The 26,509-nt window shown below is 42.0% G+C and overlaps 3 protein-coding genes across 7 annotated transcripts in view; 2 read left to right on the top strand and 1 right to left on the bottom strand.

Moving 5' to 3' along the window:
• The first annotated feature begins 472 nt into the window (after positions 1-472).
• LOC117232252 (serine/arginine repetitive matrix protein 1-like) lies at positions 473-7,813 on the top strand. Of its 5 annotated transcripts, none has more exons than XM_033491516.1 (15): positions 473-739; positions 855-944; positions 1,082-1,204; positions 2,813-2,983; positions 3,164-3,327; positions 3,407-3,598; positions 3,666-4,472; positions 4,559-4,687; positions 4,758-5,270; positions 5,418-5,643; positions 5,731-5,816; positions 5,901-6,136; positions 6,204-6,359; positions 6,439-6,929; positions 7,012-7,813. In XM_033491516.1, exons 1-15 carry the CDS (start codon positions 728-730, stop codon positions 7,222-7,224), a joined length of 3,609 nt encoding a protein of 1,202 aa, XP_033347407.1. In that variant the 5' UTR covers positions 473-727; the 3' UTR covers positions 7,225-7,813. The 5 variants fall into 5 exon arrangements, with proteins under 5 accessions (XP_033347407.1, XP_033347410.1, XP_033347408.1 ...); XM_033491519.1 differs by having other exon boundaries at positions 4,556-4,687; positions 4,758-4,937; XM_033491517.1 differs by having other exon boundaries at positions 4,556-4,687; positions 6,204-6,356.
• A 178-nt stretch (positions 7,814-7,991) lies between these two features.
• Positions 7,992-10,002, bottom strand: LOC117232257 (DNA-directed RNA polymerase III subunit RPC4). The gene is made up of 8 exons (XM_033491530.1): positions 9,721-10,002; positions 9,382-9,656; positions 9,185-9,311; positions 8,874-9,114; positions 8,708-8,800; positions 8,527-8,651; positions 8,213-8,452; positions 7,992-8,131 (listed from the first exon to the last, which is right to left on the bottom strand). Exons 2-8 carry the CDS (start codon positions 9,627-9,629, stop codon positions 8,012-8,014), a joined length of 1,194 nt encoding a protein of 397 aa, XP_033347421.1. The 5' UTR covers positions 9,630-9,656; positions 9,721-10,002; the 3' UTR covers positions 7,992-8,011.
• A 1,686-nt stretch (positions 10,003-11,688) lies between these two features.
• LOC117232250 (four and a half LIM domains protein 2) overlaps positions 11,689-26,509 on the top strand; it is a 70,427-nt gene continuing 55,606 nt past the window's right edge. Inside the window, exon 1 of the mRNA XM_033491508.1 lies at positions 11,689-12,168. Within this exon, the coding sequence (XP_033347399.1) occupies positions 12,124-12,168 (45 nt within the window). The 5' untranslated portion in view covers positions 11,689-12,123. The remainder of the gene's footprint in view (positions 12,169-26,509) is intronic.

Here is a 26,509-nt window from a genome sequence, read left to right as displayed (position 1 = left end):
ACGATTTAACGATTCTAATGATTCTCACTTTTCGGTCGCAAAGGAACCCATTTATCTGCTCGGATTTACATAACAATCTACAATTTATTTGTTGTCCAATAAGATATATTCCTATTAATTAATGCTAATACACATTAATTTGATTGGAACTTACAATATTAGAAAACGAGCGATTTACACCATGGCAATGTTCTTTCCTATGGTAACGAAAGTAAATACGAAATTTGAAAATGATCGTAGTTGTTACTGATAAATAACTTTGACATTTAATCAATAGATTTGTTAAATAACTTTTGCTCGTTGTCTCGGTTACGCTGCTGTATAACTAAATTCACAGCTTTAGAATTTACTCGATTATCATACGATATATTCACGTTAGTGGAAGGTCTACACCAGTTCACAACAGATAAATGGAAATATTGGCAACACTTACGAATTGTGGCAGCACTGCTTATTTTCAAGCAACTTCAACTTCCTGTTTTAACAAGACCGACGCCATGTTGGCGGATTGATCCTGTTGTGCGTCTGTGTTCATACGTGCTAGGTTTAGCCGCGTTTGATATTTGTATATACAAAAGTGTATGAAATTTTGCAAATAGTAAGAGGTGTAGAATTTAACTACGTCTTCTTCTGACTCACATTCTCCCGTTTTCTGTTCAGAAAACGAATTGAAGAAGGCAGTTAACATCGAACATCGTGCAATTTTTGCTTTCTGTACATTACCAAAATGATGTACACGGTAAATTCGCTGGAACTTTTGTTTAAAAAATAATGTCTTGCGCTGTTAAAATCCTATCAAGCTGTTACTTTCTTCGATATTTTCGGATTAATTTGGATTAATTGCTGAATTTCAGGGGACTACCGCGTCGCAAGACACGAGGTTCAGCGATAAGGAGAAGAAACTTCTTAAACAAATGAAATTTGGAGACTCTCTTACACAGAAGGCAAGTATCTGAGTCCAATATCTGGTTACGTTAATTATATATATTTATATATATATATATGATATATATGTGGTATATTTGGTTACGTTTATTACGGTTTTAGTTTTCATACTAGTTACAAAATACTTTATTTTTAGGTGGATATGAGCAAAGTTAAGCTGGATGTTATTAAACCATGGATAACTACAAAGATTACCCAGATTTTAGGCATGGAGGATGATGTAGTGGTAGAATTTGTATATAATCAACTGGAAGAAAAGGTAAGAAGTTTGTTACATTACCAATTTGATTACAATTTGGCCTAAGAGATTTTAAATTAATGATACGGAATATAAAATGCGTTCACTTGGCTTTTTCCCCTCATCATAGGAAATCGATAAATACACATTATTTCAGCACAATATTTTGTACCAGTTACAAATGCCATCATCCAAAATCTGCACAATGTGCTGACTTTGGAGATGAAAAGCAAGGAGGCAGAAACCATATTAGTCATACTTGCCTCATTGTTTTTTTTCTTTTTTTTTTAAATTTTGATAATATATCATCGAACCTCTATATCCTGTGTACCCAATTTTTATTGATCTTAAGTATCCACTCCAAGCTATATCCTATATCAACGAAAAACTGATGTAGCTGATCCTGCAACATTGTAACATATAAAATCAATGTTTTATCACGTATGTTTGAATTCCCCGTTAGTATAAGTAGAGACCGTTGGTGGGGCTCAACCCTATTGTCCAAATGGCATTCGGATGTGCTCCTCTCTACATCCGATTGGCCGCCTTTCTATCAGCCGTCAACGCTAGCTGATGCCAGCTGGTATGTCAACGTCATCTTAGAACACTGCTGAAACTTCAACCTCAGCACTTCGTCCAGCTCCGACTCATCATCATCGGAGGAACAGCGTATTCGCAAAAATATCGTCGCATCGTCCTGTTCCTGATCTTCTCACCTTTATATGGAGCTCTGCCTTGGCCTTCTACCATTCTGCAGTTGTCTTCGTTGCTGCAACTACGCCATCTACTAGCTGCACTGAACATCGTCTTCGCCAACCCGTGGCTGCCTCATTCGAGGTGGTTACACTCCAAATTACAACTGCGAAAGCTTTGCTGTGGCTTTCGATCGTTGGACGTCTACCAATAATCGGCACTACAAACTGGAGCGGAAGGAAATCATCGCAGTCCCTATCCAGATGCTGTGGTCTCTTCTTACACAAGGACAATCGACACACATGGCGGATTCTCCCGAGATGCAGGTTCCTCCATTCTCCGTGCCTCTCAGCCCCATCCTGAGGGATCGAGGATCGTTACATCGTGCAGGTCTGTTCTCCAGTTAATGATTCTCCAGACATTCCGTCAATCCCAGATGTGATTGCCGATCGTGGATGATGCCGGAGGTATCTCTACTCGGTTTGACACTCTTTGTCAATATCACAGGTTGGTGGAACGGTGTTCCTTCTATTCCAAATTAATCCTTTCATTTTCAGCTAACATTTTTAACATATATTTGCAAATCCTATTTCAGCATTGTTGCCTACTTTAGCAGTGTTGTTAAATTGAGAAGGTATCTATGTATCTGTGCTACGTGTGCGTTTATCGATGAGTATATTTTTTTCTTAGCATATTGCATATAAGTGCAGCCGTGAAACGAGCAGCTTACTGTTGATGGTAAGGTATATTAGAAATATAAGAAATGTATCTGCTTTTTCGAGGGGGAAAAGCAGTTAGTATCGACGTAGGGAGATGGACATTATAATGTTTACTCTCGTGCCAAAATTGCATAGAACTGAACTTAAAATTTTCTATTGTGATAATATATATAATATATGTACAGAAAAATAAAAAACGATATTGTATAATTTACAGTTTCCTGACCCCCGAAAAATGCAGATCAACCTCACTGGCTTTCTGAATGGAAGAAATGCTCGATCTTTCATGGGTGAACTATGGGACCTCTTGGTCTCTGCTCAAGAAAGTGTAACGGGCATTCCAGAGGCTTTCTTGCAACAAAAGAAAGATCAAATAAAAAAGCGTTTGGTAATTATCAATTTTTATATTCTTACTACTGTGTGAACTAATCTGATAATAGCAAAACAGTTGAGTTACTAAATTTTGACATTCAGGAAAGTTCAATTAAATGAATGCTTCTGATGCATGCAAATTAATTTTTATACATTTTTTTATGTTTATTTATAAATAAGTGATTTATGAAAACAGGAAGAGCAGGAGAAACTCCAAGCTTCTTTGGCGGAGAAAGAAAAGGAAAAGGAAAGGGAGAAAGAAAAAGATGAAGCCGAAAGCAAGATAAAAAAAGAAGAGAAAGAACGTGGTTCTTCGAAGGAACGTCGAAGAGATCGAAGTAGAGATCGTGATAGAGACAGGTATTTCTTTGAATTCATAAAATATTACCGTTATAGGTCTTTAAAAATGTTTCAAAAATACATATGTCACCACCTGCAGAAAAAGAAGTCGATCGAGAGATCGACACAGAGATCGTGACAGATCGAGCCGCAAAAGACGATCTTCTTCGAGATCGCCTAGTAAAAATTCTCTTAAAGACAACGGAAAAGATATGACTGAAATTAAAGTCGAACGAGAAGATTCACCTCAACCTGAAAATGCTATACCGCTCATGCCAGTTAAGACAAAACCGTAAGTATTCTTCTTTTGTTGCTTAATATAAACTCCGGAAAGGTTATTTATCAAAATGTTTTAATAGGGAAGCCGCTGTTGCGATATCGCGATTACAAGCTAAATTAATGAGCATTGCTGATGGGAAAAAGAAAAACAATCGTACTCCATCTCCTGAATCATTAGAAAAAGCAAAAAAATCTAGATCTAGATCAAAATCACCTATAAGTCGCTCCAAAAAATCTAGGTCCAAATCGCCCAGTCGAGATTCAAAATCACGTCGTTCTCGATCACCAGCATCTAAGTCGAGGCGATCTCGATCTAAGTCAAGATCAAGACGATCTAGGTCTAGGTCAAAGTCTAGAAGATCCAAATCCAGGTCGCAAGATCGCTCGAAATCTAGACGTACAAAGTCCAAGTCTCCAAGATCGCATTCAAGATCTCGTTCACGATCTAAAAAATCAAGATCGAAAAGCATTGATAGAAGTAAGTCTAGAAAATCGAGATCTGATTCAAGCGATTCAAGATCATCAAAATCTCGTTCGAAGTCACCGGATAAGAGAAAGGATACTCTCGATTCCAACAGGAAACGAGATGCAAGTACAAGCAGTAGCTCCGAATCAGAAGAAGAAAAAGGAGCGAAAGATAAAAATGACTTCGAAATTAGAAAGAAGAAAGATGGAGTACAGGCAAAAAGATCATATAGGAAAACAAATAAGGATGATAGTGGTAGTGACAGTGACTCGAGTCGTGAAAGAAAGTCAGTTCCTAAGCGAAGGAGTCCAACGCCACGAAAAGATAGAGGTCGATCAAAGGACAGAGATAGATCGCGAGATAGATCACGCGATAGATCACGGGATAGGTCTCGGGATAGATCTCGAGATAGGAATAGAAGGTAACTATAAATATTATTATATATTACAGATGTTTATTACAATAATCATTATTAAATATGACTTCCGAATTATCTGTGTTCAGGAGATCCATAGACAGAGAACGTGAAAGAAGAAGAGAACGGGAGCGAGAAAGGGAACGGGAGAGATTGGATAGATACAGCGGCAGTCGCAGCATGCGACCTCCATCTGTGCGCAGAGCACCTAGTAGACGCAGGTATAAATCGTATTCGTTACTCATACCTTTACGTAACTAAATGTCATCGACAAATTCGTAATTATTGTAGAAGCCCTCCTCGGAGAAGCCCGGCACGATATCGTCGCAGATCACCAAGTCCCGGAGATAGGCGCCGAAGGAGATCTCTCGATCGAAGACGAAGATCATCGGAAAGAAGAGACAGACGTCGATCTCCGGATCGTCGTGATAGCAGACGTCGTTCGCCAGACGGACGGGACCGATCCCTCAGGTACGATAGATCTTCCTCTCGTGACAGATCGAGTAGGCGAGACCGTTCCAGAGACAGGGACAGAAGGGATAGAGATAGAAGATCTAGATCTAGGGATCGTAGGTCTAGATCAAAAGATCAAAGATCATCGGTGGATCATTCGAAAGATGGAAAACGATCTCCTGATCGCTCAAGAGATGCTAAGGAGAAGACAAAGGACAAGAAAGTGGATGAAAAAATTAAAAGATCAACTGATACGGGATCGCGAAAAGAATTACGAAACGGAAGGTCTAAGTCAAGTAGCTCGGAAAGTAGCGAAAGTAGTTCCTCTAGCAATGAGGATGAAGTGACCAGGTGAGTAAACGAATTATCTCATACATTCACGTTTTGTTACAGACCTTACGATTGTCGGAGCGTAAAGCAGCTACGTTGTGTTTCCTGCTTAGCAGTGAACAAACGTTCTTACTTTCTCTAATAATAATTTTCACTGTCTGTGTGCAGAAAGTCACTAGAGCGGAAATCGTCTCAAGAAAAGCGAGAACGCGAGAGGGATCGTGAACACGCAGATGAGAAACGTAAAGAAAAGGAGAAGCCTATCAAGGAGGAATCCATCAAACGACCCGAAAAGGACATCAAGAAAGCTGAATCTGTGAACATCAAGAAACCAGATCTCAGCGTTTCTCCTAAAAAACTTCAATCTGCTACGCTTCCTGTAACTAGACACAGAGTAAGTTTAAGACAGTCATTTGTATTATATTTGTAATATATAACATATATTTCTAATTTTGTAATTGCGTTTTTTTCATTATTCTAGTTTTCGAAGAGTTTATCTAGAACGCCGTCTCCGTTTAAAAAGACTGAAGACATCATAGCAGCGGTTAAAGTCAAACAACCATCGAAGTAAGTTTGAAGTCCTGTTCTTTAAGTACTGTTTAAGATATGTAAAGAAAATCATTTACTTTAAGCATTTATTGTCGTTTTTAGAGAAGATAACAAAGAGGAATCACCAAAAGAAGAATCGAGCTTTTCATCTGCGGATACGTTCCCGTTAAAAAAGGATGAAAAATCGATCAAATCAATCAAAACTACATCCGAGGACAAGAAGTCAGGTCAAAAATCGGCAGAACCAGTTCTCTTGAAAAAGCCAGCAGAAGTAATAAAAAAATCGAAGAGGGAAAAACGCGATGGTTCTACAGATTCAAATGATAGTGAAAGCGAAGGTAGGATAAAATTGAACATGCAGGAATTATGTTTCTTTAACATTTCTTACATTGTTTCTCATTGCAGGTAAGAAAAGATCAAAAAAGTTAGAGAAGTCCAAGAAATCCAGGAAAGCTTCCACGGATGAAGAGAAGTCGGACAAATGTGGTTCTAGTTCAGATTCTGAAGAGGAAAGAAAGCACGCAGAGAAAACCAAAAAAATTAGGGATTCGAATCGAGGTGGTAAATTTTACATAACTTAATTTTGCAATTATAATTCCTTTACAATTTTACAAATTTTTAATCCCCGTGATTTCCATAGATTCATTAGATGAACGTACAAAAGACAGAAAAGATAGTAGAAAACGGGAAATGAACGAGAACGAATCTCGTAAGCGACCGAAAAAAGAGTTAGAAGAGGAAACGAAGAAATCAAAAAGATCTAGGAAAGATTCCTCTTCGGGAGATGAAGAACAGAAGATAAAAAGAAATAAAACTGAAGACGACAGGTCCAGATTACGAAAATCCAAAAAAGATTCGAGTTCGGACGATGAGCCGAAAAAGACACGAAAACGAAGAGACAGTTCTTCGGAAGATGAAAAGTCAAGAACGAGGAAGTCAAGAAAGGATTCTACAAGCGAAGACGAAGGGAAGGTACGTTTGAAAAAATCTAAGCGAGACTCAAGTACAGATGATGAAGAGATTGGAGAAAAAGATGCGAAGAAAAAGAGAAAAGCGGATGACAGTTCAGATGAAGAAAAAGTGAAGAAGAAACGTAAGAAAAAGACTAAAACTAGCACTAGTGAATCAGAGGTAATTGTTTATTTCATCGAGGCTTAATTTGTGCAAAATCTAGATTTTCACTTGATTCATTATTTGCAATTTGCATTTTTAGGAAAGTGAAGTAGAAGAAAAGAAAAAGAAGAAGGATAAAAAGCACAAGAAACATAAGAAGCATAAGAAACATAGAAAACATAAAAAGAAGAAGGTTGCAGATTCTGACGAATCTGATGTAAGTGAAGGTAATACAGAAGAATTAGAAAAAAAACTTCGCGAGAAAGCATTAAAATCGATGAAGAAAGGACACAGCATAGAAGGAAGTGATTGAGGTGTTGTGTGATTTATCGAGGGTGTGTTACGTGTGTGTATCTCTGTATTACAATGCACTTGCTCTGATTGTATCACGAATACATTTCTGTTTATTATTATCGTTAAGTAGGATTTTATCGTGTCACACTTTTTGTGTAAAACAAGTCTGATGTTACTAAACAGATCCATCGCTTAGATGAAGAAACCTAATTTTTATGACCCTAAATATTAAGATTACGAAGTTGAATACAATAGCTGTTTCTTTTTCCTTATTAGCAAATAAAAGTAGTTATTATCATAGGAATAATAATTTTTGTGCCACTTTAATGTACGATTTTTACATCTTTTAAAGTTGACACAACTAAGCAAATACATGGTTTTAGTAGTTTATAAGTTTACAAGCTAATTATCATTTTATAGCGTATTGATGAATTTAATTTCTAAATCTGATTTATGTAAAAATAATTTTTCATTGAATTATCTATTATTAAGCCAGAAGCATAAATTGCGTCTTGGAACAAAATATTAACGTATTTTATAAGGAATCACGCCCTCTTGTTGACGTATTCATTCACATAAATTATATAATAAACTTTATTCTACAATTACTGTAAATTTATTTAGGTGTATGAATTACTAGTGGATTTGTACGTGACATGATTTTCACGTATACTGTAGTATTGAAAATACATGATTTTTGAAAAATTCGTTTTTTGTATCTTAAATAACATTAGCTTTCATTACATATACAAATATTCCACATAATAAAGAGTATGTAATAAGATCTATTCATATTAAAAATTTATTTATAATTTGGCTAGCATTGATTCCCAATCAGGCGAACATATCAGCGTACTGGTTACTGGACCTAAATTAATAAGATCACCGATTAAATTTTCGGTATCCACTTTTGCGGCAATAAGATCCTGCAATATTAATTATTATTATTATTATTATTATTATAATTATAACTTCATCCAATATTTACGATCATTTCAGATACATACATGTCGAAAACTAAGATGTGACCCAACATCAACAGTTAAATTATTTTCTCCCAGTAATAAGCGTGCTTTACCCGATTTCAATATCTGTAACTTCCCTAAAATACCAGGTTTTAAACTACTTAAAGTACAAAATTCCGTTTGTTGTTTACTTTCATTCTCCTTTTCGTAATTTGCATTATTTGATCGAGTTGGTCTAGTGTCTTCTGCACCACCTACTAAACCTGGTAAACAATCTGGAAACTGTATTAATTATTTAGTGAATTATATGTGAAAATGAATATTACTTTTATTTCATTTTTAATAGAATTCCTTACCTGCATTAAAATATATGAATTTGCTTTATTTTCAATAATCTTGGGAATGCTTTCTAAAAATTCATCTTTTGTTTCTACATCAGATTTGGGTATCTTAAGTTTATGTTCCTTCTTTGGTGGTAACACTAAAAGTAATGTTATTATCATTATAGATCAAAAGAGAAAAAAGGATTATACTTACCCTCTCCATTTTCCAAAATAATGGGTTTCCTATCTATTTCTTCTTCCTCTTCTTTTTCAATTGATACTTTAGTGTCCTCCTTGTATAACTTTCCTATAATAAGTAAAAATCAATAAAATATGATTTTTTAAAAAATAGTTACTAATACCTAGAAAGTAATAAAAACCTTTGATCATTGGCAAAATAACTGGTCCATTATCAAAGTTTATAGGTTCTCCATCATCGACGAAATCATCTCTTAGCAGTAACTTTACTTTTTCTTCTTCTTCAGCTTTATCAACACTACGGTTCAATTCTAATTTTGGTTTTTCTAGACATACTTGAGCACTTCTATCACTATCCCTACAACCACCGCTATAGCGTTTTCCTGGTGTACTCACTATTCCAGTGGACCAAATACCACTAGACTACAAACATATTTTATATAAAATATCATAATATAAAGTTATATTTACTAGAAAAATATTTTCATTATACTTGAATCAGATTGCTAGATCCCCTTCCACGTCCTCTGTCGCGTCCTCTATCTGTATTACCTCTGCCACGTCCTCTATTATGGTCTCTATCTCTACTTGTCTTTGCAGAATCATTTTGCGTCGAGTCTCTAGAAAATAAGCATCGTTTCATTAAATTCATAAACTCAATCATTAATTCCTCTTATAAAATTGACTTACTCTTTTTTCTTAGTTCTCTGAGCATTTAAATTTGGTATATATACTTTCTTGGATTTCTCAGTCTTAATGTTACCCCCCAATGTTAAATCTCTTGGCAATCGGAAAGAAGTTAATCTAGTAGTAGTTGATAAACCAGGTTCTGTTTTAATGTTTTGTATAGGTACAGGCAAAGATGTCCCAGGTTCTACCTTTATTTGGATATTTGGTGGAAGTGAATTGCTTGCATCGTCAGACTTGTCAGAAGACATTTTTAATTATTACAAATCAATTAACAGCTAAAATCAAATATTATATATTAGTTATCGATAAAAACAATGTAGTTTTAAAATATATTCTCACCACGAAGAGATATAAAAGGTTTTTTACAATGATACTACAAGGATATTTAAGCACAGTACATCACACATAACCTCTAATATACATAATAATCACAAATTTTATAAAATGTCTTTTATCAAGACATATAAGTATCAATAAATAAATACGACATTATAATACAAAATTTCATTGAACGTGTCTTGCGATGTAACTTATAAATCTTTCGGATCCATAATGCATACGTTCGCTATGTCGCATAGGTCGCACGTGTCTTACTATACTCTTCCATTTTGTTTTGCATGTATTGTTCGAAATGCATATTTATTTCTGTATGCATTTTTAGTTATGAGTACAATTTTAATTTGAAAACAGAGATGATACATTAACAGATAAAAATAAAAATAATTTATTTCGACTTGTTCGTATATTGTGACATGTTATGTACACATATCCTATTTCTAATTTAAAAGGCAGTCATTCTTTTACAGAATAAAATCATGTAAGACAGGTAAAGGAATTTTGTATTAAAAAAAACTTCATAATTATATTTTCATTTACATTCAGGAAATATGTTTTTTATAATAATATCTCATGTTTATATCGGATATCCGTGTGTTGCAAGTACAATTAGGGTACAGTGGAAAGGCGGGTATTTTTAAAATTACCATAAGACATCGAAAAGTAAATACGATTTTTTAGTGTGCTGGTATCTTGAAGTCCTGGCAGGATATTCCAGATAAGCGATAATGCGAACAGTAACCTCCAGGAGACGGTGGAGGTTAGCGATGTTTTCAGGATGGCTAGTAATAGTGACATGGGCAGGAGAACAGACTTCGTGTGATGAGGTCATCGTATGGTTTTTTAGCCGCGCCGGCAGTCGCGACGCGGAGCGCCCGAACGCCGGCTGCTACGTATAATCCTGCGGCAGGGACATGCTTGCCATGTGCCTACCCACGACGTATCGTTTCTCCCATCGCGAGTGCAACGTGTCCTCTTTCTTTTTCGGTGTCACGAAACCGTCGTTCGTACGCGAACACGTCCACCTTCCTTTTAATTCATTCGCTTCGACTTGCTGGTTCTACTTCTGATTACGATTTTCAGTGAGTTTCGAGCCCCAAGAACCTGTGGCTACGAGTACCTGATTTCGAATCGACGTAATTTCTACCGGCTAGACAGATGACCGATTTAAAAGGCGGCCGGTCAACTACGGTTCTTAAACCTGTTTCTCTCCCCCTTGTACATGGAACACGTCGAGTTTTCGAGTAGCCTGCCTTCGTGATACCTGCGCGTGGTATCTTTCGGTCCAAGTCCTTTCTAGTATTTGATCTGATGAAAATTTATCCGCGAGAGCGGCATTCTCCGCTTCAAGATCAAAACATGTTTATGCACGAACTCCCGCGGCCCGAGACTATTTCGTATTTTCGATCGATTTCGCCGCTAATACACACCACGGGCTGAATACCTTTTACCCTTTGTAAATATTCAAAACTTTTGTGAACACCGCGAGAAATTGGAGGGGGCGGTGCTTCGAAGGATACCACGTGTTTCAGGGTACGCGACGACGAGCAAAATATCGCGGCGCAGGCGCGAACTACGGTGCTCGGTAGGCGAGTTTCAAATCTCTTATCGCAGACTGCAAAGCGTGGTTCTGCATGAAACGGTGCGCGTTTTGTTCATAGAACCGTGAACGTTAATTCTCGCGTGTCGTCCACCGGATGCTGTCAGATATACAGAGTGTCAAATTCGAGATTACTCGCAGGAATCGATAGCCAGTTTGTTAGCAAAACTTCGCTGACAAAGCTTGCAAAAGCTTGAGATCATTCGCACAGTTGACGTTTGAAATAAAAAATATTAACAGACCGGATAAAACGATTGTTCTTCTTCGTTGATAACCGTTTCATTATTCGGACGATTCGGCCAATGTACACGGATCGTTTTGTGGTCGTTTCGATGCAATCGCGTTTCGACGTTTGCATGGTAAGATTGTAAATAACCAGTTGTTTATAGAGACAACCTGTGTCGCGTTTCGCAAGCCTTACTTCCTTCGTTGGCATAACATTAGCAGAGTCGACTTCACGATTGACCGTTAATCGCATCGTTGTCCTTTGTCGGTTGAGTCGAGGTGCAAAAACGGTGTGTGAAATCTCGCGTGAATTCGTGTACTCGAAAGACGTTTAAATGTCTTTCAGTTGTCGCGCGCACGTGTACGAGGATGCGTCGAGGCGACTCCTAGTTCCTATGAGTTTAAATTTTTGACTCGCGTTCGCGCGTGTCGGTGTTCCGCGTGGTATACCATTCATCTCACGGCGAGAACTTGTACTCTGTTGAGTGGCGTTTCGAGAGTTCTGGGATATCGAGGATCGTCGAGGATCGTCGACGCTACAAGGAAGTGGCTCGGACCGGAAAAGCGATTGTTTTGCCAAGATGAACGGCGTGCAGCGAATGCCTAGTGACGCCTTCGACACCAAGGTGAGATTACAATTTATTCGTTCAAACGTCTGCGAATTAACATGTCTCGAATATTCTGTACATAGTAGACTTATGCAAATGACCATTTAACACCGTGCAGCATTCCTGGATAATTAAGTATTGCTGTGAATTAATATGAATAACGTTACGACGTCGTAAGCAACGAACGTAGAAACTTTGTTAGCGTGGACAGGCGCGCGACAATCTATGAACGTGTTTTATAAAAAATAAAATATGAAAATTACGACGCGATTTGCTCCAAATGTGTCTCGATTTGCGAGGTTATCACTAGTCGATGAAGTAAACCGAGACGGCGAAGGTTATTTAAAAAGCATCGTTTGACATGTGTACACGTAATCGGGTCGACCTTGGCCCGCGTAACCCAGTACATAAGACGTCCTTGAACGGGGTCGTTACTTCTCGTAGGAACAAACGATCGTACACAGTTTCTGTCGTTGTCTAGGCACTTTGTTCCGCCTATCCGTGGCCCCGATAGGCGCGTTCCCACGTTAAAAACATTTTTTTTCTCTCTTTCCGCAATGCGACTCGTCCTTCGGTAACGTATTTTCGACAAACATCACTATCGATTACATCACCTGTCTTGTATAGGTAGCCAATCGTTTATCGATTTTACTATTGCTCGCTTCACCATTGCGAATCCGTTTTGAATTTGTTTGTTCACTGCAAGTAGATAAAAAATTGATCGTCGTCAAGTTCTTGGTCCCATTCGAGAAAACGGAATGTCCTCGGAAATGGTTACCAAGAGGACATCGATCGCGGCTAGATTTATACCGTGCAACCTCGCGTGTTACTTTTTTCTCACGGAATACTCGCGGTAGAAGCGCTATGTTTCTCCACGAACATATTTCATGGCGCTTTAGATTATTTGCACATTAGTAAAAAAAAAACCTGATATCGCGTGCGATGCAATAGGAATTCTTCCATCGTTTCACTCACTTGCCCGTTTGCTTGTTGCATTTCGATTTCCGAGCAAGATTCGATATACCTTCTATCGACTAACTTCGTCGTAGCAGAATTAAAATTCTACAGCCTATAACACTCCAGTTAAATTATCAGAAGAGTATTAGTTAACAGAGATATTTTTTCGAAAAATTGAGGAGAATCCACGTTTAATTGGAAGCTCGTAGCAATCGCTCGTGTCAGGAACAGACTCCGGTTCCCTTCCACGGAGATCCTTCATGGAAAGCTCGACAAGCTGGAGTAAGGAAAAAAAAAAAAAATACGAGAGTAGAGAGGCGACAAAGGAAACGCGTATACTCTGGTCTCTTCGTCACAAATACGAGCAGAGTTCACCCACTTTCCTGCCTGGCAAGGTGGTCACCGAGAGAGCATTACCATTCGGTAAGGGGCTCGCTGGTGTGCGTACGTGCGCGTCGAACATAACGTGCAATTAGGTGTCTTAACGCCGAGGCTGGTGCACCGAGGTAACGCGATACCTATACCGGTCTATGGCAACGCGACTCCATCGAGCCCGAGCTTGATTCGAGCTGGTCGACACGCTAGCGTCGATTTCAACCCTCCAGGCTTGTCTCGTTGCCGTCGTGTTTAGAAAACTCCTTCGATTGCCTGGTATTTTCTGCCTGCAAAATTGTTAGATTTCAGATCGTTTTATACTTTAGTGGTATAGGCGATTACCAGCGATTGGATTCGTTGTCCTATAGCGATTTGGATTTCGATTGATTTGGGACTGCTGCTCCGCATTTATTTACATTAGGTATTTGCTTCGTCAACAAGCTCGACGATTTTTGTACTATGGACGAGAATACGGATGGAGAATTTAATGTGTACGAAAATAGAAGAAAATAGTATCACGGTGGAAGAAACGACATAGTCCGATATCTCTTCGCAACAGAGATCTCCGAAATGCTGTTTACGCAGGCGAGTTGGACGATAACGTTACCCTTAGAGAGGAAGTTGGTGTAACCGATATAAATAGCGTTGACGAATGCCGTGCAATCTCGTAACGCGATCGCCTCGCGATTTCTTGCGCTTTTTGCTCCTTGTTTCGCCAGCCGAATAATACACGCCATTCGAGGCGGTTAATCGATTAGGATGGCTTGGATTGAAGCGATAAATCTATTACATCGCAACGATAGACCTAAGTCAAAGATATTGCCGCTGTTGCGGCGTTTACGCGTTGCGTAAGCGAAGCTTATCAGCAGGGCAGTAATCGGTAAAAAAGTACACGACACTGTTGATTCATTCTTCAAATCCGCGAACACGGTCACGCGTGCTTTCGAGGATCCTCTTACAAGTTAAAGTTAATATTTTGCAAGTCTGGTATCTGTGACGTATTCGCGGACGCTTTGTCTTTCCTCCTAGGACAAATTGAAGACGAAACGACACGCGAAGGTACCGGTATTTTCGTATCCACGTACATCGTTCGCCTGTCGGTTTCGCAACGACTTGCTCGTTTTCTCGTCACGACATTTCACTGAACCTTCGTCGCCCCGTGATGGCGATCAGGCTGCTAATTAAACGGGTACACCGAACGATCCCGTTTCGATATTTCGCATAGACGTCTTAGCCATGGTTAGCGCAAGGTCTCGTGTTATTAAAATGCAATAAACTAGTCGCGCGTGCTACGGGAACGTTCGAAGGCTGGTCTATCTCGAAGCTCGAGTGAAAGCAACGGGAACCCATTCGCTCGGCCTCTTTTTCTTTTTCCCTGCTCATGGTTTTTTCAATCGAACTTTAGTTTCGCGTTACCCGTAAGACTTTCACGTAGCCACGTCCAGTTGTGCGCTTGCGACTAAGCCAGACTCACGTGACTGAAATCGAAAATCGCCGATCGTATCGCGGGGAGCCGCTCCACGCCGTTCGAATTTCCGCCACGATTCGTCGCGGCCGAGCAAAACCTCGCTTTTGGTACTTGACCGACGTTTAGCCTAACTGCAAGCCGCGGTTCTCGTTAAAAACCGAGGCCTATTGTTACCTTACGAAATTGCCGTGATAAAACGCACGATCGATCATCGGTTTCCCTCGGACAGGCAGCTATTAATCTTATTTCGCAAAACGGCAGCCGCAAATCGCGAGATATACGGCGTATTTAAGCGAACGGTTCATTTGCCGCAATTAGGTCAATTATTATCATTTGCTGGAACAAGTCGTAAACCGGCGCGAGTTTCTCGCTACGCACGAGACAACGTTAGGAAACAAGGTACAACCGTACCGTTTCTCCTTCTCTCTTTTACGATTTACCACGTCGCCGGCTCAGCGCTCTTCCCTCCGTGATTATCCACGTTAATCCTCCAACGCCGCTCCGTATCGCCACACCGCCGTATCATTGCGCGGTTCGTGACGCGACTGGAAAAGAAATCGCGAGCCGCGGATGATGCATCGCGACCAAGTTCCGCGGTATTGCGACCTCATAACTTCCGCCGCGTTCACCAGCGAAAGTAGGATAACTCACCAACATCGTCGTCACGTATGATATTTTCCTCTCCTTTGTTTCTCCTCCTATAGCTACGTGTTAAACGTTGGAAAAAATGACGAGATAAAGTTGGTTCGCGCGAGCCTTGTCTTGACGATTGTACGATTATCTGCGATCGGAGCGCGCTCCAGCGAAAAGAATATGCGATGTCCTCGTATTCAGACTATCGTGTGGAGTATAGAGTACATATCGGTATCCAGACTATTCTAGATCTCTGACAAACGAGTTGTCTAACGAAAGAACAAGCGGCAGTCACAATTTCACGATCTACTACGCTACCATTTTTGGGCGCGAATTTCGATTGAACGCGTAAATCCGATTCAATTTCAAAAGATCCCAACGATAGAAAATGAACGATCGAGGATGGAACGAAGAGGGGAATCGCGCGAGCGTCTCGTGGAAACGAGGAGAATTGTGCCAATGTTGCGCGTCGTGTTTTCATTTACGGTTAAACGAGTTCTCGGACGACGAACATGGTTACCGCGTATCGATTAGGGAATCATCGGGCTCGAAGCGATCGTCTCGTCGATCGAGCAATACCGGCGACACGCGATCCCATTGCCTTTCGAAATGGAGGCTTGTCAATTATTTCTCATACCCGACAGGAGTCCACCGGCCAAAGATTCGATATCAATTATCAGTTACACCCATGACGCGCGTAATTGCCCGAGTACGTTTCCACGACTTGTTTTTCTCTTCGGCGATTTATGTCTTCATCTTTTCGCGATCACGTCGCACGTGATGAATGGTACGAGAAATGGAACGTACACAAAACGTTTGTTTCGTAGGTCGATGTGTACCTTTTCGCATGGCAGTCTGTCGATATTGGAAATTAGCGCCTCGAAACGCGGCACCTTAGGCCGTTCGGTATCGGTTCTTCCGGACAGCTGGTTAGAATTATCCGTAGAGTTCCTCCGAGAGCGTCACGTTAGTAGAACTTTCCAAGATGTTCCAACGAGGAGAAATTGCTGATTTATTAGAAGCAGAAACGGTTGAGGCAGAAAACGCGAGGTCAACGTAGGATTTCTGTGGGTGATTACACGTGTACCCTCTGTTGAACAGATTTCAATTAACAGTGACTGACGATCGACGAGGGTACCAAAGTAATTGCCGGTAATCAAGCAACCTCAGCTTCTCTGTCTTCCAGTAGGTAGGATCGATCTTTTTGTTCCGATTGAAACGAGCGTCGTTTCGCGGCAAGCGAAACGATTTCGCTTCTTACTTTTCCTTAATAGTTTGCTAATTGCAAATTTGCAGAATAGATAAAAGAAAAACGAAGCCGTATCGGTGCTAAACGGCAACAGAGGAAAGGGAAAAGTATTTTTAAAGGAGAAACTGAGAAACGTTGCGGAAAATGGAAACCGCTTTGAGCCAACGGTCGCGTGTTTGTCGGCAGTTGTGCTCCTCCGGGAGTCGCGTGACTCCCGTGGGATGCTTACCTAATGCTCGAGGAGGATTCGTAATGTAACGTGGTCAACGTTGGCCGAGTCCTATGGCTACGTAACATAGTGACTTTACAAACGGGGCGCCGGCAATCCCACGAGACGTGTTTATAAGCGAACCAGATAGATGACTGTCATGCTTAAGAAACAGCCGGTTAATTCGTTCGAATATGTCGTAAATATGAGTTCGGCTGATTCACAGAAATCATGCGGGAAGCCTAGCACGTTCCCATTTAGAGTGCTTGTTCGCTGGTTTGTGCGCGGTGAATATTTATTTCTGACGTAGGTACTTAACGCCGACTCACACTTGTTTCGTATATGGAAGGTAAACACGTAGTAATGGTGTAAATGGTACGTGATCGCGCGGACCTGTCGGTAATCGATAATATATTAATAATTACGCGTTGGCAACATGATTTCACGAGTGCTCGTTATCTGATCTTCGGATTAACCGATAATAATTTCTTTTCAATTCTTGACAATTTTTTTTTTTTTTTTTGAAGAATAGAACCTTGACTGGTATATTTAATCGCTTATCCGATAGATCACTCGTAACTATCAGTGATTATCGTATCATAATTCCGGTGAATATCGGTAACGTAAACTCACGTGCGGAACGTTTCACGCTCGCTCGTGGGATTTCTGAACTCGATGACTGGCAATCATTCGATTCATTTATAATTTCATGGTCCAACGAGTCGTTTTATGATCCCGTTTTGCTTTCAGTTTTCTTTTCTTCGTTACGTAGTTTTTATATGCAATATCGGCATTCCTTATCCTCGCCACGATTTACAGAGAGTTAAAACGCATCGCGAGTCAGTGGTTTTCTTCGAATCGTAGATTCTTTATCGGGTTTTTAACTGGCCACGAGATGGTGATTCGAGAGTCCATTTCGAACGGCGAGAGTCTTCGCTCGAAACGCGTCATTTACCATACGAGGACAAAATGTTGCAATTAAAAAAAATAATCGCGAAGAAAGAAACGCGGGAGTAGACCGGAACGTCTCTCGACAGAACACAATGCGCTCTATACGCGAGCCTAAACGTTTCCCAATAAATATCGGGTTTCCGATGCGATTAATTGGATCGAAAGTTTCGAGATAGCGTCAACCCTGAAAAGGTGAACACATCCTTTGCGATATACAGCAACTATAATCAACCACGCCCTTTCGGATCTTATCTAGAGTGCAACCTTCGATCTTTTTCATCCCCTCCCGTGCCAGTTCGTCCCCGAAAGGTTAGCCTAGCTTTGCCTCGTGTAGGAAGTCCCGCGAGATAAATCGGCTCGATGAAACTATGAGGGAGAAATAGGAATAATCGTACGATGTCGAATCCTGTTTCAACGCGTTGGCGGTACGGTTTGCTTTTGAAGTGTAAAGGAGGCGTGGTTTCTCTTTTTACGCGAAACTTCCGTGACTTGCTTATAGGAGCGCTCAAGAGAGTTAAATTCGTTCGTATCTTTTTAATTTCGACGATGAATCTTCGTCGAGAGAAGAAGAGACGTAGGGTCCGAAGAAAGTGGGCGGAAAGTAATCGACGCGTTTGCCCGAAAGATTCTGTCGGGACCGCTGTTCCGAGAAATTGACCGTGTTTGGTTGAAAATATCGGAAATACGAAATATTCCCTCTGAATATTCCGACAGCTACGCAAAGTTTTCGCGATTTAGTGAATTATTCTTTTACTTTAATTTCATTTGCCGCGTCAAAAAACCGTCCTTGCCTCTTCATTGCCGGAACGTTACGAAACGATCCTTTGATTCCTCTGCTTTTATACCGAAGGAAATCTAAGGAATCACGTACCGTTCTGGTCGACGATCGAACAAGAAGCTGCACAAGTGCCGCCCGTTCAAGGAGATTGATAAGCAATAATTTCGAAGAGAAATCACGCCGATGCATACCGTGTACCGCCTACAAGGCACATCGTAAATCGTATCCGTTACCATTCGAATCGCATTCGGGGACATTTGGGGAAACCTGACTTGGACTAAATTTCACGTAACAGTTAATTTATGGGATTGCGCAACGTCGAGGCAGATATTCCAGGGCCAAGTTCAGGATAGGATACCGTGGAACCCCATACGGTTTCCGATCAAGGCTGACCGTGTCGGTCGGGGACGTAAGGAATTCGAGTGTATCGGTGGCAAGCCAAATACGCAGCGTGCGTCCTTCGATGCCGCGATATTTAGCCAGAACACCGATAATAGAGAAATCGGGGTCGGTGTGTTATGTGTGGAACAATACTCGGAGATCTCGGTGCAGCGTGTTTCGTGACCAGATTGGAGCACGTGCCATAGCTAACGGCCATTCGGCCTGATTTACATCCGACTACTAGTTTTCCCTTTTTGGTGATCATCGAGCGGCTGCATCGAGACACAGAAGAACGAGCCTTTAGGTGTCTTTGCGTTACGGACGAATGAACGTGGACCGTGAACGCGAGAGCTCGAAAGAAAAGGAGCCCAAAAGAGGCCGTTGCTAAAAGAACAGAAGCTTTTTCATTCGTAATCGTTTCGCATGTCACTCCTATCTTCCGAATAATGTTTCCACGACGACATGAAAATTGTACACCAACGGCTTCTAAGAATGGCGCGCTAGACTCTACGATAGAAACGGATGTGGCTAACGTTCGACAGGGTATCTCTTACTCTTACAAAGAAACGAGAACAAGCCTAGCTTTTTAGAACTCGAGCGATCAACTCGATGCTGGATATAAAGTTGCGCTTCGTATCTGGTTATCGCGACGCGTCTAAGGAAAACTTCACTTTGTCTTTGCAACGTTTCCCTAACGAGATATTATCGGTTGACGGAATATACTGCCGCGATTTAGAATTCCCAGTGACGCATTTACAGTGGCCTGCGATAAATTTTGGGTCGCCGTTTCTGTAGTTACACATTCTTTCGCAAGGTGTGACAACTCGATAACTTCGACCCACTCGTTCATTGTTCTTCTCGGTGAAGCAATTTTTATCCGAATCCATTAGAGAAATTTTTTTTATCGTTCCATTGGTTATTGTACAAGTTTAGCCGCTTACAAGATACAGCTTATCGCTAGGACATCTGGATATTAGTGGCAGTCCATGGGATTTAGGCAGATTTGCCCACCCTTACGGGACAAGGGTTTATTAATCACGAGGAAGTATGTTATTAAATTACATTATGTCGAGTGCATAGAACTGACCGTGGTTCCTGATTGTGTCAGGGTCGTATCACTTTATTTAATAAGGGTTAATTGCCCTCCGGTCAACGATGTTAGTACGCCATTGTATAATTTATGAATTACGAGCGTTCCACTCTCACTCTGCATTACACGCGCGTCATCCTCCTAAATATTCGTGGCCCTAACGTGTTGTCGGCTATATCTTAAAAGTTAATCCCTCTGCTCGTTGTTTCCGTCACAGTAAATCTGCTCGCCAGGATTTACGTTCTGCCGAGTACTCGCTGGTCGCACTTCTCTCTTTTACATAACTCTCGTGGTACGCCGTACGCCATACGCGTATCCTTTGTACCCCCACCGATGACATACGTTCGTTCACTTCTTTCTATCGTGATTTTTTACAATGTAAACAGTTCTCAAGGATTGATATTTTTACATGCACCACGTAATGTCATTCGGTCGGGTTGATCGCGATCTACGAAATCGAAAATTCGTCAACGTCAAATCGCGCCAACATTTCTTTTCCATTCTCCTTCCTCGTCGCATGCTTTATCGCTGAATACGGCCGACTTCGTGTGTTGTAACACGATCGATTAAATTCCTCGTTACACGCCCGATGTTCGTAATCCATGATCGCCGATCTAATTCCCCGTTATCACACACGTGCGGAACGAATTCTTCTTTGCGACGAGCAACAGCGACTACTAGTCGATGCTCGTTATTTTCGATCTCTGGTTGTCCCGATACTTCGTACACGAACGCTATAGGTTGTCGCGTGCTCAATTAAAACTCGCGTATCTAAATATAGCGGGCAAGTGGTGCGGCATTCCGATCGTGAACATTGGTTAGAAACCGACAGTGCGTACGAGAAGTTCAACGATGCGACTCATCGGTCGAATTTTAAAGAATCTGCCGGAGCGAATGATGGTTTGCTAGCAACGCCGCTAATATCGACCGTAACGCCATAGTTGCGGCGAAGCGCGTGGAATGCAACAGGAGGAATATCACCGAGTTGAATGATGGCGATATCGAGCTTCGGCCGGAAATGCGGACCGAGAGTAGGCAGCTTTTCCTGTGTCAAACGAGTCCAATTAAATCGCATCGAATAATCCCACGCGCGCGACATTCTTCGCGCGATACTTGTTCCCGTTCCAGCCAGGGAAAAGTAAAAAAAAAACTGCTCGAACGTTGGGTTAGAGATATCTGGAATAGCGTGTCGGACACGTGAGAGCGAGCACAGGTGACAGTGACCTGACAGAGCACGATCGAGCGCACAGCGTTGGACAAAAATGCATCGGAAGCCTATAAACACGCGTGACACAATCGTTGGGGAATGTCAGTGTCGGAGGGCCATAGGTCCTTTCTCGGTTTACCGTCTTCTTCGCGATCCAGTCGCGACGATGCTATTTCTCGTGTGGCAAGTTAAGTAAACGCGATCGTTAAGTAAAAAGCGCGTAAGAAACCGTCTCACGAAAGATCGCTTTCTTTCGATTAATTTTGATCGAGTACGCGACTTTGTAACGATAATCATCGGGGTGTGGCTCTACTTTCCACGGTTCCTGGATATTTGAGAATTTTTCATCGATACGTGCAATATTTATTCGAACCGATCGCGGTCACCACGCAAGGTTTCGCTTTCGTCGTTGGTCGTAGGTCGCTTTTGCGCGTCGCTTTTATGAATAATGTAAGAAAGAAATGCTAATTGAAATACTTTCGAGCGCTTTGTTAACAAATCTCGAGGCGGCTCGCGCTGACGGTTCGATGAATCACGACCGATTGCTCGCGCTGAAAGCGACGCAAGCAAGAAAGGGAAAGCCCTCGTTGCAAAGAGCGGAGGGATGACGTAAAGGAACTGTGTCGATCGGCGGTTTAATCCTTCGTCGATATTTCGAGGCGATCGCCCGCGCACGATCGCGTATGAGTCAAATGTCTAATAGTGAACGGGAGGAGCGAAAGCAAGAGGGAGGGAGGACATGGGAGCAATATCGAGGGAAAGGGAGGCAAGAAACGGTGCGAGAGTCATGTAGATTAAAAGGACGGGCGCAAAAACCGATCGAAGAAAGATGCTGTGTAACGTTGCAGTTGGCACGTCGCCATTCTCCCTTTTCTTCCTTTTTTCCCTTTCCCTTTGGCTCACCCAAAATTTACGACGTGTGCTGAAAAATATCAATCCCGCGAGAATGGAATTCTTATCTCGCGCCGCGATACCGGCCACTATCGGAAAATGGCTCCGCTCCGTGACTTTTTTTTTTTACAACGATTTTGTATTTCTCTTTTTTTTTTTATCTATATCAGGCTTCGCCGTATTTTCGACTGGATGATCTCGCCGAGACTCGAGCGCACTCGAGAATCCTGTAAATTTCGCTTTCGATCGTATACGAGGATCGAGATTCTCGATCTTTGCACGAATAGGTCGAAGGAGTGGATTGCCATGCCGTGAGCGTAGAGACGAAATAAAGGTCGTCGTGACCAGACACGAATTATTTATGTCTTAAATTGAACGGCCAAATGACGCCACTTCCGTGCGGGTGACATCATATCGTCGATGCTCAATGTCAGCGTTCATTTACACCGGTTCCTTGATGAAATTACGAACGTGACGGAGTATTCCAGAATCTGGGATGGTTCGTGGCATTTTTTTTTTTTTTCTCCCTCGATGACGATATGGCGAGTCCGACGTAGGAAAAAATACAGACGTCGGATATTAGCTAGGATTATCTTTTCGCAATTGTCACTCTTGTTTTGAGCGTAGCGATGCAATTGTAACCGCAACTATGCAACGAAGACGTCTATCGCTTGTGTTCCTACGCGTTACCGATTGCAAGGAAAGTTATTCGGAGTTAACGTATAGATATTCGATGACGAAGAGAAAAGCTATTTCGCGAAATATCAGCATTGTGGTCGGCTTCACGTCAGGACGCGATACGCAGAAAATAGTTTATCAGAAACAGCTGGAAATGGGTGGTAACTCTCGCAGCTTGACGCTCGTTTCCCGTATTTGTTCCGCAACTTCTCCAAAGCAACAACTTTGTACTCTTCGTCTCTGCATCGAATATACCAACTAACGTGCGTTAGCGTAATTCCAATCGAGATATACGTTATGCGGGATTCAGGCCGTTATCGAATTTCGATAATTCGTAGCATTAGGACGATTTACTTTCAGCGGCTTCTTTAAAGAGCAAGGCTATCGTTGGACACGATGACGTAAGGTGTAATCTGCACGAAAATCGTTCCCGCTTCCTAAATTGGAAATCAATTTTTTTATTCCACAAGTAGAACGAAATTAAATTTTTCCTACGTTAAAATATATTTATCGCGTTCAATGATAATTATATTTTGCATCGTCGAAACAGATCGCAATTTGAATCGGTTTTCAAGTTTCAAACGTTGCAGATCCCTGCAACACCGGCCTGGGATACGGTCGATGTTCATCGCAGCGGTCTTACGATCACCGGACGATGTCGCCGTTGGATTAAGCCACGATGATCGATTGATTTAGAGGCGCGCGCCGACATGGCATACGAAACTGGATTGCCTCGTTCGTTGCTTCGACTGTTACAAACATTTTCTTCGGATATATTTCGTACTGGTAATAGCTCGGCGAAGACTACAAGCAACGCGTAACAGCATAGATCGCCATCAAGCTTTTTCGCAACGCAAACGAGTAACGGAACCGCAAGCAAAAAGCATGCCAGTTGAATAGCTAGATTCTAAGCGATCTTCGGGTTCTTCCCTGCAACCTAGAACATATTTATCAATCACTGTCTCGTCGGCGAAGCTCTAACGGAGTGAAATAAGACTCGAAGAAGTCTGAGAAAGAAAGCTCGCGAACGATCCTACGCGGTTCCGTAATTAGTCAGCGTTTCAAATAGCGTACGTTCCGTACTGGAATTCGAGATCCTGGAACTTTGCGTTTCGACGGAATGTCCGTGCAACGGTCCAGCGTTCCCCATTGAAACGAGAACGGTACAAGACCGAATGACTCACCACAGTCGTGTGTTACGATCAGACGCTGAACAATTGTGACATGCACCGCTAAATGCTTAACGGTATCCTGGTTAAATCCAATTAGAATATTTCTATCTCCCTTTGTTCGATCGTTACGGACGAATCACTCCCATGGCCGTTTCTCCGACGCTTCTCGAATACTTACGTAGTAAAGGGTTCCCCTTTACAACGAGACATTCTCCAGAGTTAAATCTACTTTTGGCACGTTGTTATTTAAGTCGTGTCAAATTCATGCCGTATTGTTCGATACAGATCGAATCTGGGTTTCGTTTCGTCTATGGTGTATAACGGGGTCTAGGCTAGCCGATCTAGCGATCGACGATTGGCGTAGGTTAGAAGAACGCTGGAATCGGTCGCGTTTACGCGCATCGATAAACATGCGTGCGGGGTCGATTGCAAATCGTATCTATTGTCGGATCGGCCTGGTATTCGCGCATTCATTAGTTGCCAGGGGAATGTGAGAACGACGCCTTAAAATCATCGGTGCTCGAATACGTCGCCCTTGAATCCGACAAGTACGTAGGCATCGCGTGCATTACATCTCAAACGGATGCCCGCATCTATTCCCGGATTAAGCACGTTTTTACGCGCCTCCAAGATACAGAGACACGCTCCGACGCGGTTTTACGCTTCGCGTTCGATCTTCCATTCTTTCTCGAATCGTCGTTAAATTCGCAACCGATCGAAGAAACCGAATCTTGGAACGATGAAGATTCTATGGAAGGTGGATGATCCTTCTGCGGTGTTCTCTTAGGAGGCTCACGATCGTTGTTGGATTATTCGTACGGCGGGGAGCGATCGAGTCTCTCCGTGACACAGATAATCGAAGAGTAAGCCGTCGATTCGACGGATATCCTCGGTCTCACCATTTCGGGCGAAAAGGTCGATACGCGCGCGTAAGGCCCCGTTCACCAAGCGGTTAGACCTCTCTGTGCAAAACGGCGGGGGCGTTGTGACAGGACCTTGTCGCGGCCCACACACAGGGCTGTAGCAGCGAGTTCCACGAAAACTCCTTGTTATGAAATTTCTATTCGCGTGAAAAAGTATCCGACATCGATCACCGATGTCGAATACTCGGTGTATTTTTTGATCAATCGCTTTTTTAAAAGCGACTACGTCGCTGTTCTTTACAGGCGTCTTCATCGTCGTCGTCGAGTCCTCGATATATTTTAAGTATACGCTCCTGCATGGTCTCGCAAACAGGCAAAGATATTTAATTATCGATCTTCGACCGACTTTTTCAAAGGATCACGTGTAGGAGGAAGCAGAAGAGGAGGCGTGGGTATACAGTCGTTTCCGTCGACCATCAAAGAAGATGCATAAAGCGACGGCCTTGATTTCTCGTTCATGCGTACGGAAAGATCGCTCGTGAAATCGATCGCGTTCATAGCCTTTAGCCTAGATAACCAAGACCGATATGCTCCTTCTTCTCTTAGTGGCGGGCTTCTTTCTCTCCCACTCTCTCTCTCCCTCCCCCTCTTTTGCTCTCTTTTTTTCTGGCCTCTTAATTCTTAATGCCGCGAGCACTTTTACCTTAGTTCGTCGCGGTGAAACAAAATAATTCATGGAAATCGGCCGAGCACGATTTCTGGTGGCGGCGGAGAAAAAACAAGACGCGTTCATACCTTTGCCGATTCTTCCTTGAACGAGCACGAGCGTCCCGGTTCACAGGTTTTTCGCGGTTAGAAATTCATCGAGCAATTACGGGCGAACGGAGCGCAAAGGCGGCACGTGGACCCGTTCAGCGATCGTCGCATTCTAGTTAAGATCGACGCATAAATCCAGCTCGAGTTCATGGAATCGTAAAAATCGTGGGTAGCGTTTGTTCGAACCGAAACAGGAAACAGGATGCTGGGAATAATCTTCTGTTAGACCATCTGTCCACCACTGTTTGGAAAGGACTTGGAAATATTTCGAAGCCAGACTGATCGGTCAGCTGGTTCCGACCAGCAACTGTCGTTCGTCGAAACACGCGTCGAATTGCCCAATTCCTGTATAATATTTCTACGATCGACAAATTTTTCTTCGTCTATCATTAAGAATAATCCTACGTTGATCTCAACCATCCAGCGAGATCGACCGAGATATCAGCGTGCCGTTGTCGTAAGTCATATTCTAAACGAGAGGAACGCGATACGCGAGCCACGGGCAATTGTTCAGCTGCGTGGCGTAACAGTGACAGCCCACTTAGGGGAGCCGATACGCGATTAACGAGAGATATACGAAAGCTGTTTCAGCCGGCGTGTTAAAACCCGGTCGAAAATTATCTGTCTGTGTCAATTTACAAC

The sequence above is a fragment of the Bombus vosnesenskii genome, unplaced genomic scaffold (assembly GCF_011952255.1).
Source record: "Bombus vosnesenskii isolate JDL3184/JDL3185 unplaced genomic scaffold, Bvos_JDL3184-5_v1.1 scf7180000013285, whole genome shotgun sequence".
In the NCBI taxonomy this organism is placed as follows: domain Eukaryota; kingdom Metazoa; phylum Arthropoda; class Insecta; order Hymenoptera; family Apidae; genus Bombus; species Bombus vosnesenskii.
The sequence above is the reverse complement of the archived record's forward strand: the minus strand, read 5'-3'. Positions and strand labels throughout refer to the sequence as shown.

Coding starts and splice junctions, on each gene's coding strand:
- LOC117232252 (XM_033491514.1), top strand. Junction 5,271..5,417: donor AATGAGGATGAAGTGACCAG/GTGAGTAAACGA, acceptor GTCTGTGTGCAG/AAAGTCACTAGAGCGGAAAT. Junction 5,644..5,730: donor TTCCTGTAACTAGACACAGA/GTAAGTTTAAGA, acceptor TCATTATTCTAG/TTTTCGAAGAGTTTATCTAG.
- LOC117232257 (XM_033491530.1), bottom strand. CDS start 9,629: ATGTCTTCTGACAAGTCTGACGATGCAAGCAATTCACTTCCACCAAAT. Junction 8,801..8,873: donor TATTTTGCCAATGATCAAAG/GTTTTTATTACT, acceptor TACTTATTATAG/GAAAGTTATACAAGGAGGAC. Junction 8,652..8,707: donor TATTTTGGAAAATGGAGAGG/GTAAGTATAATC, acceptor CATTACTTTTAG/TGTTACCACCAAAGAAGGAA.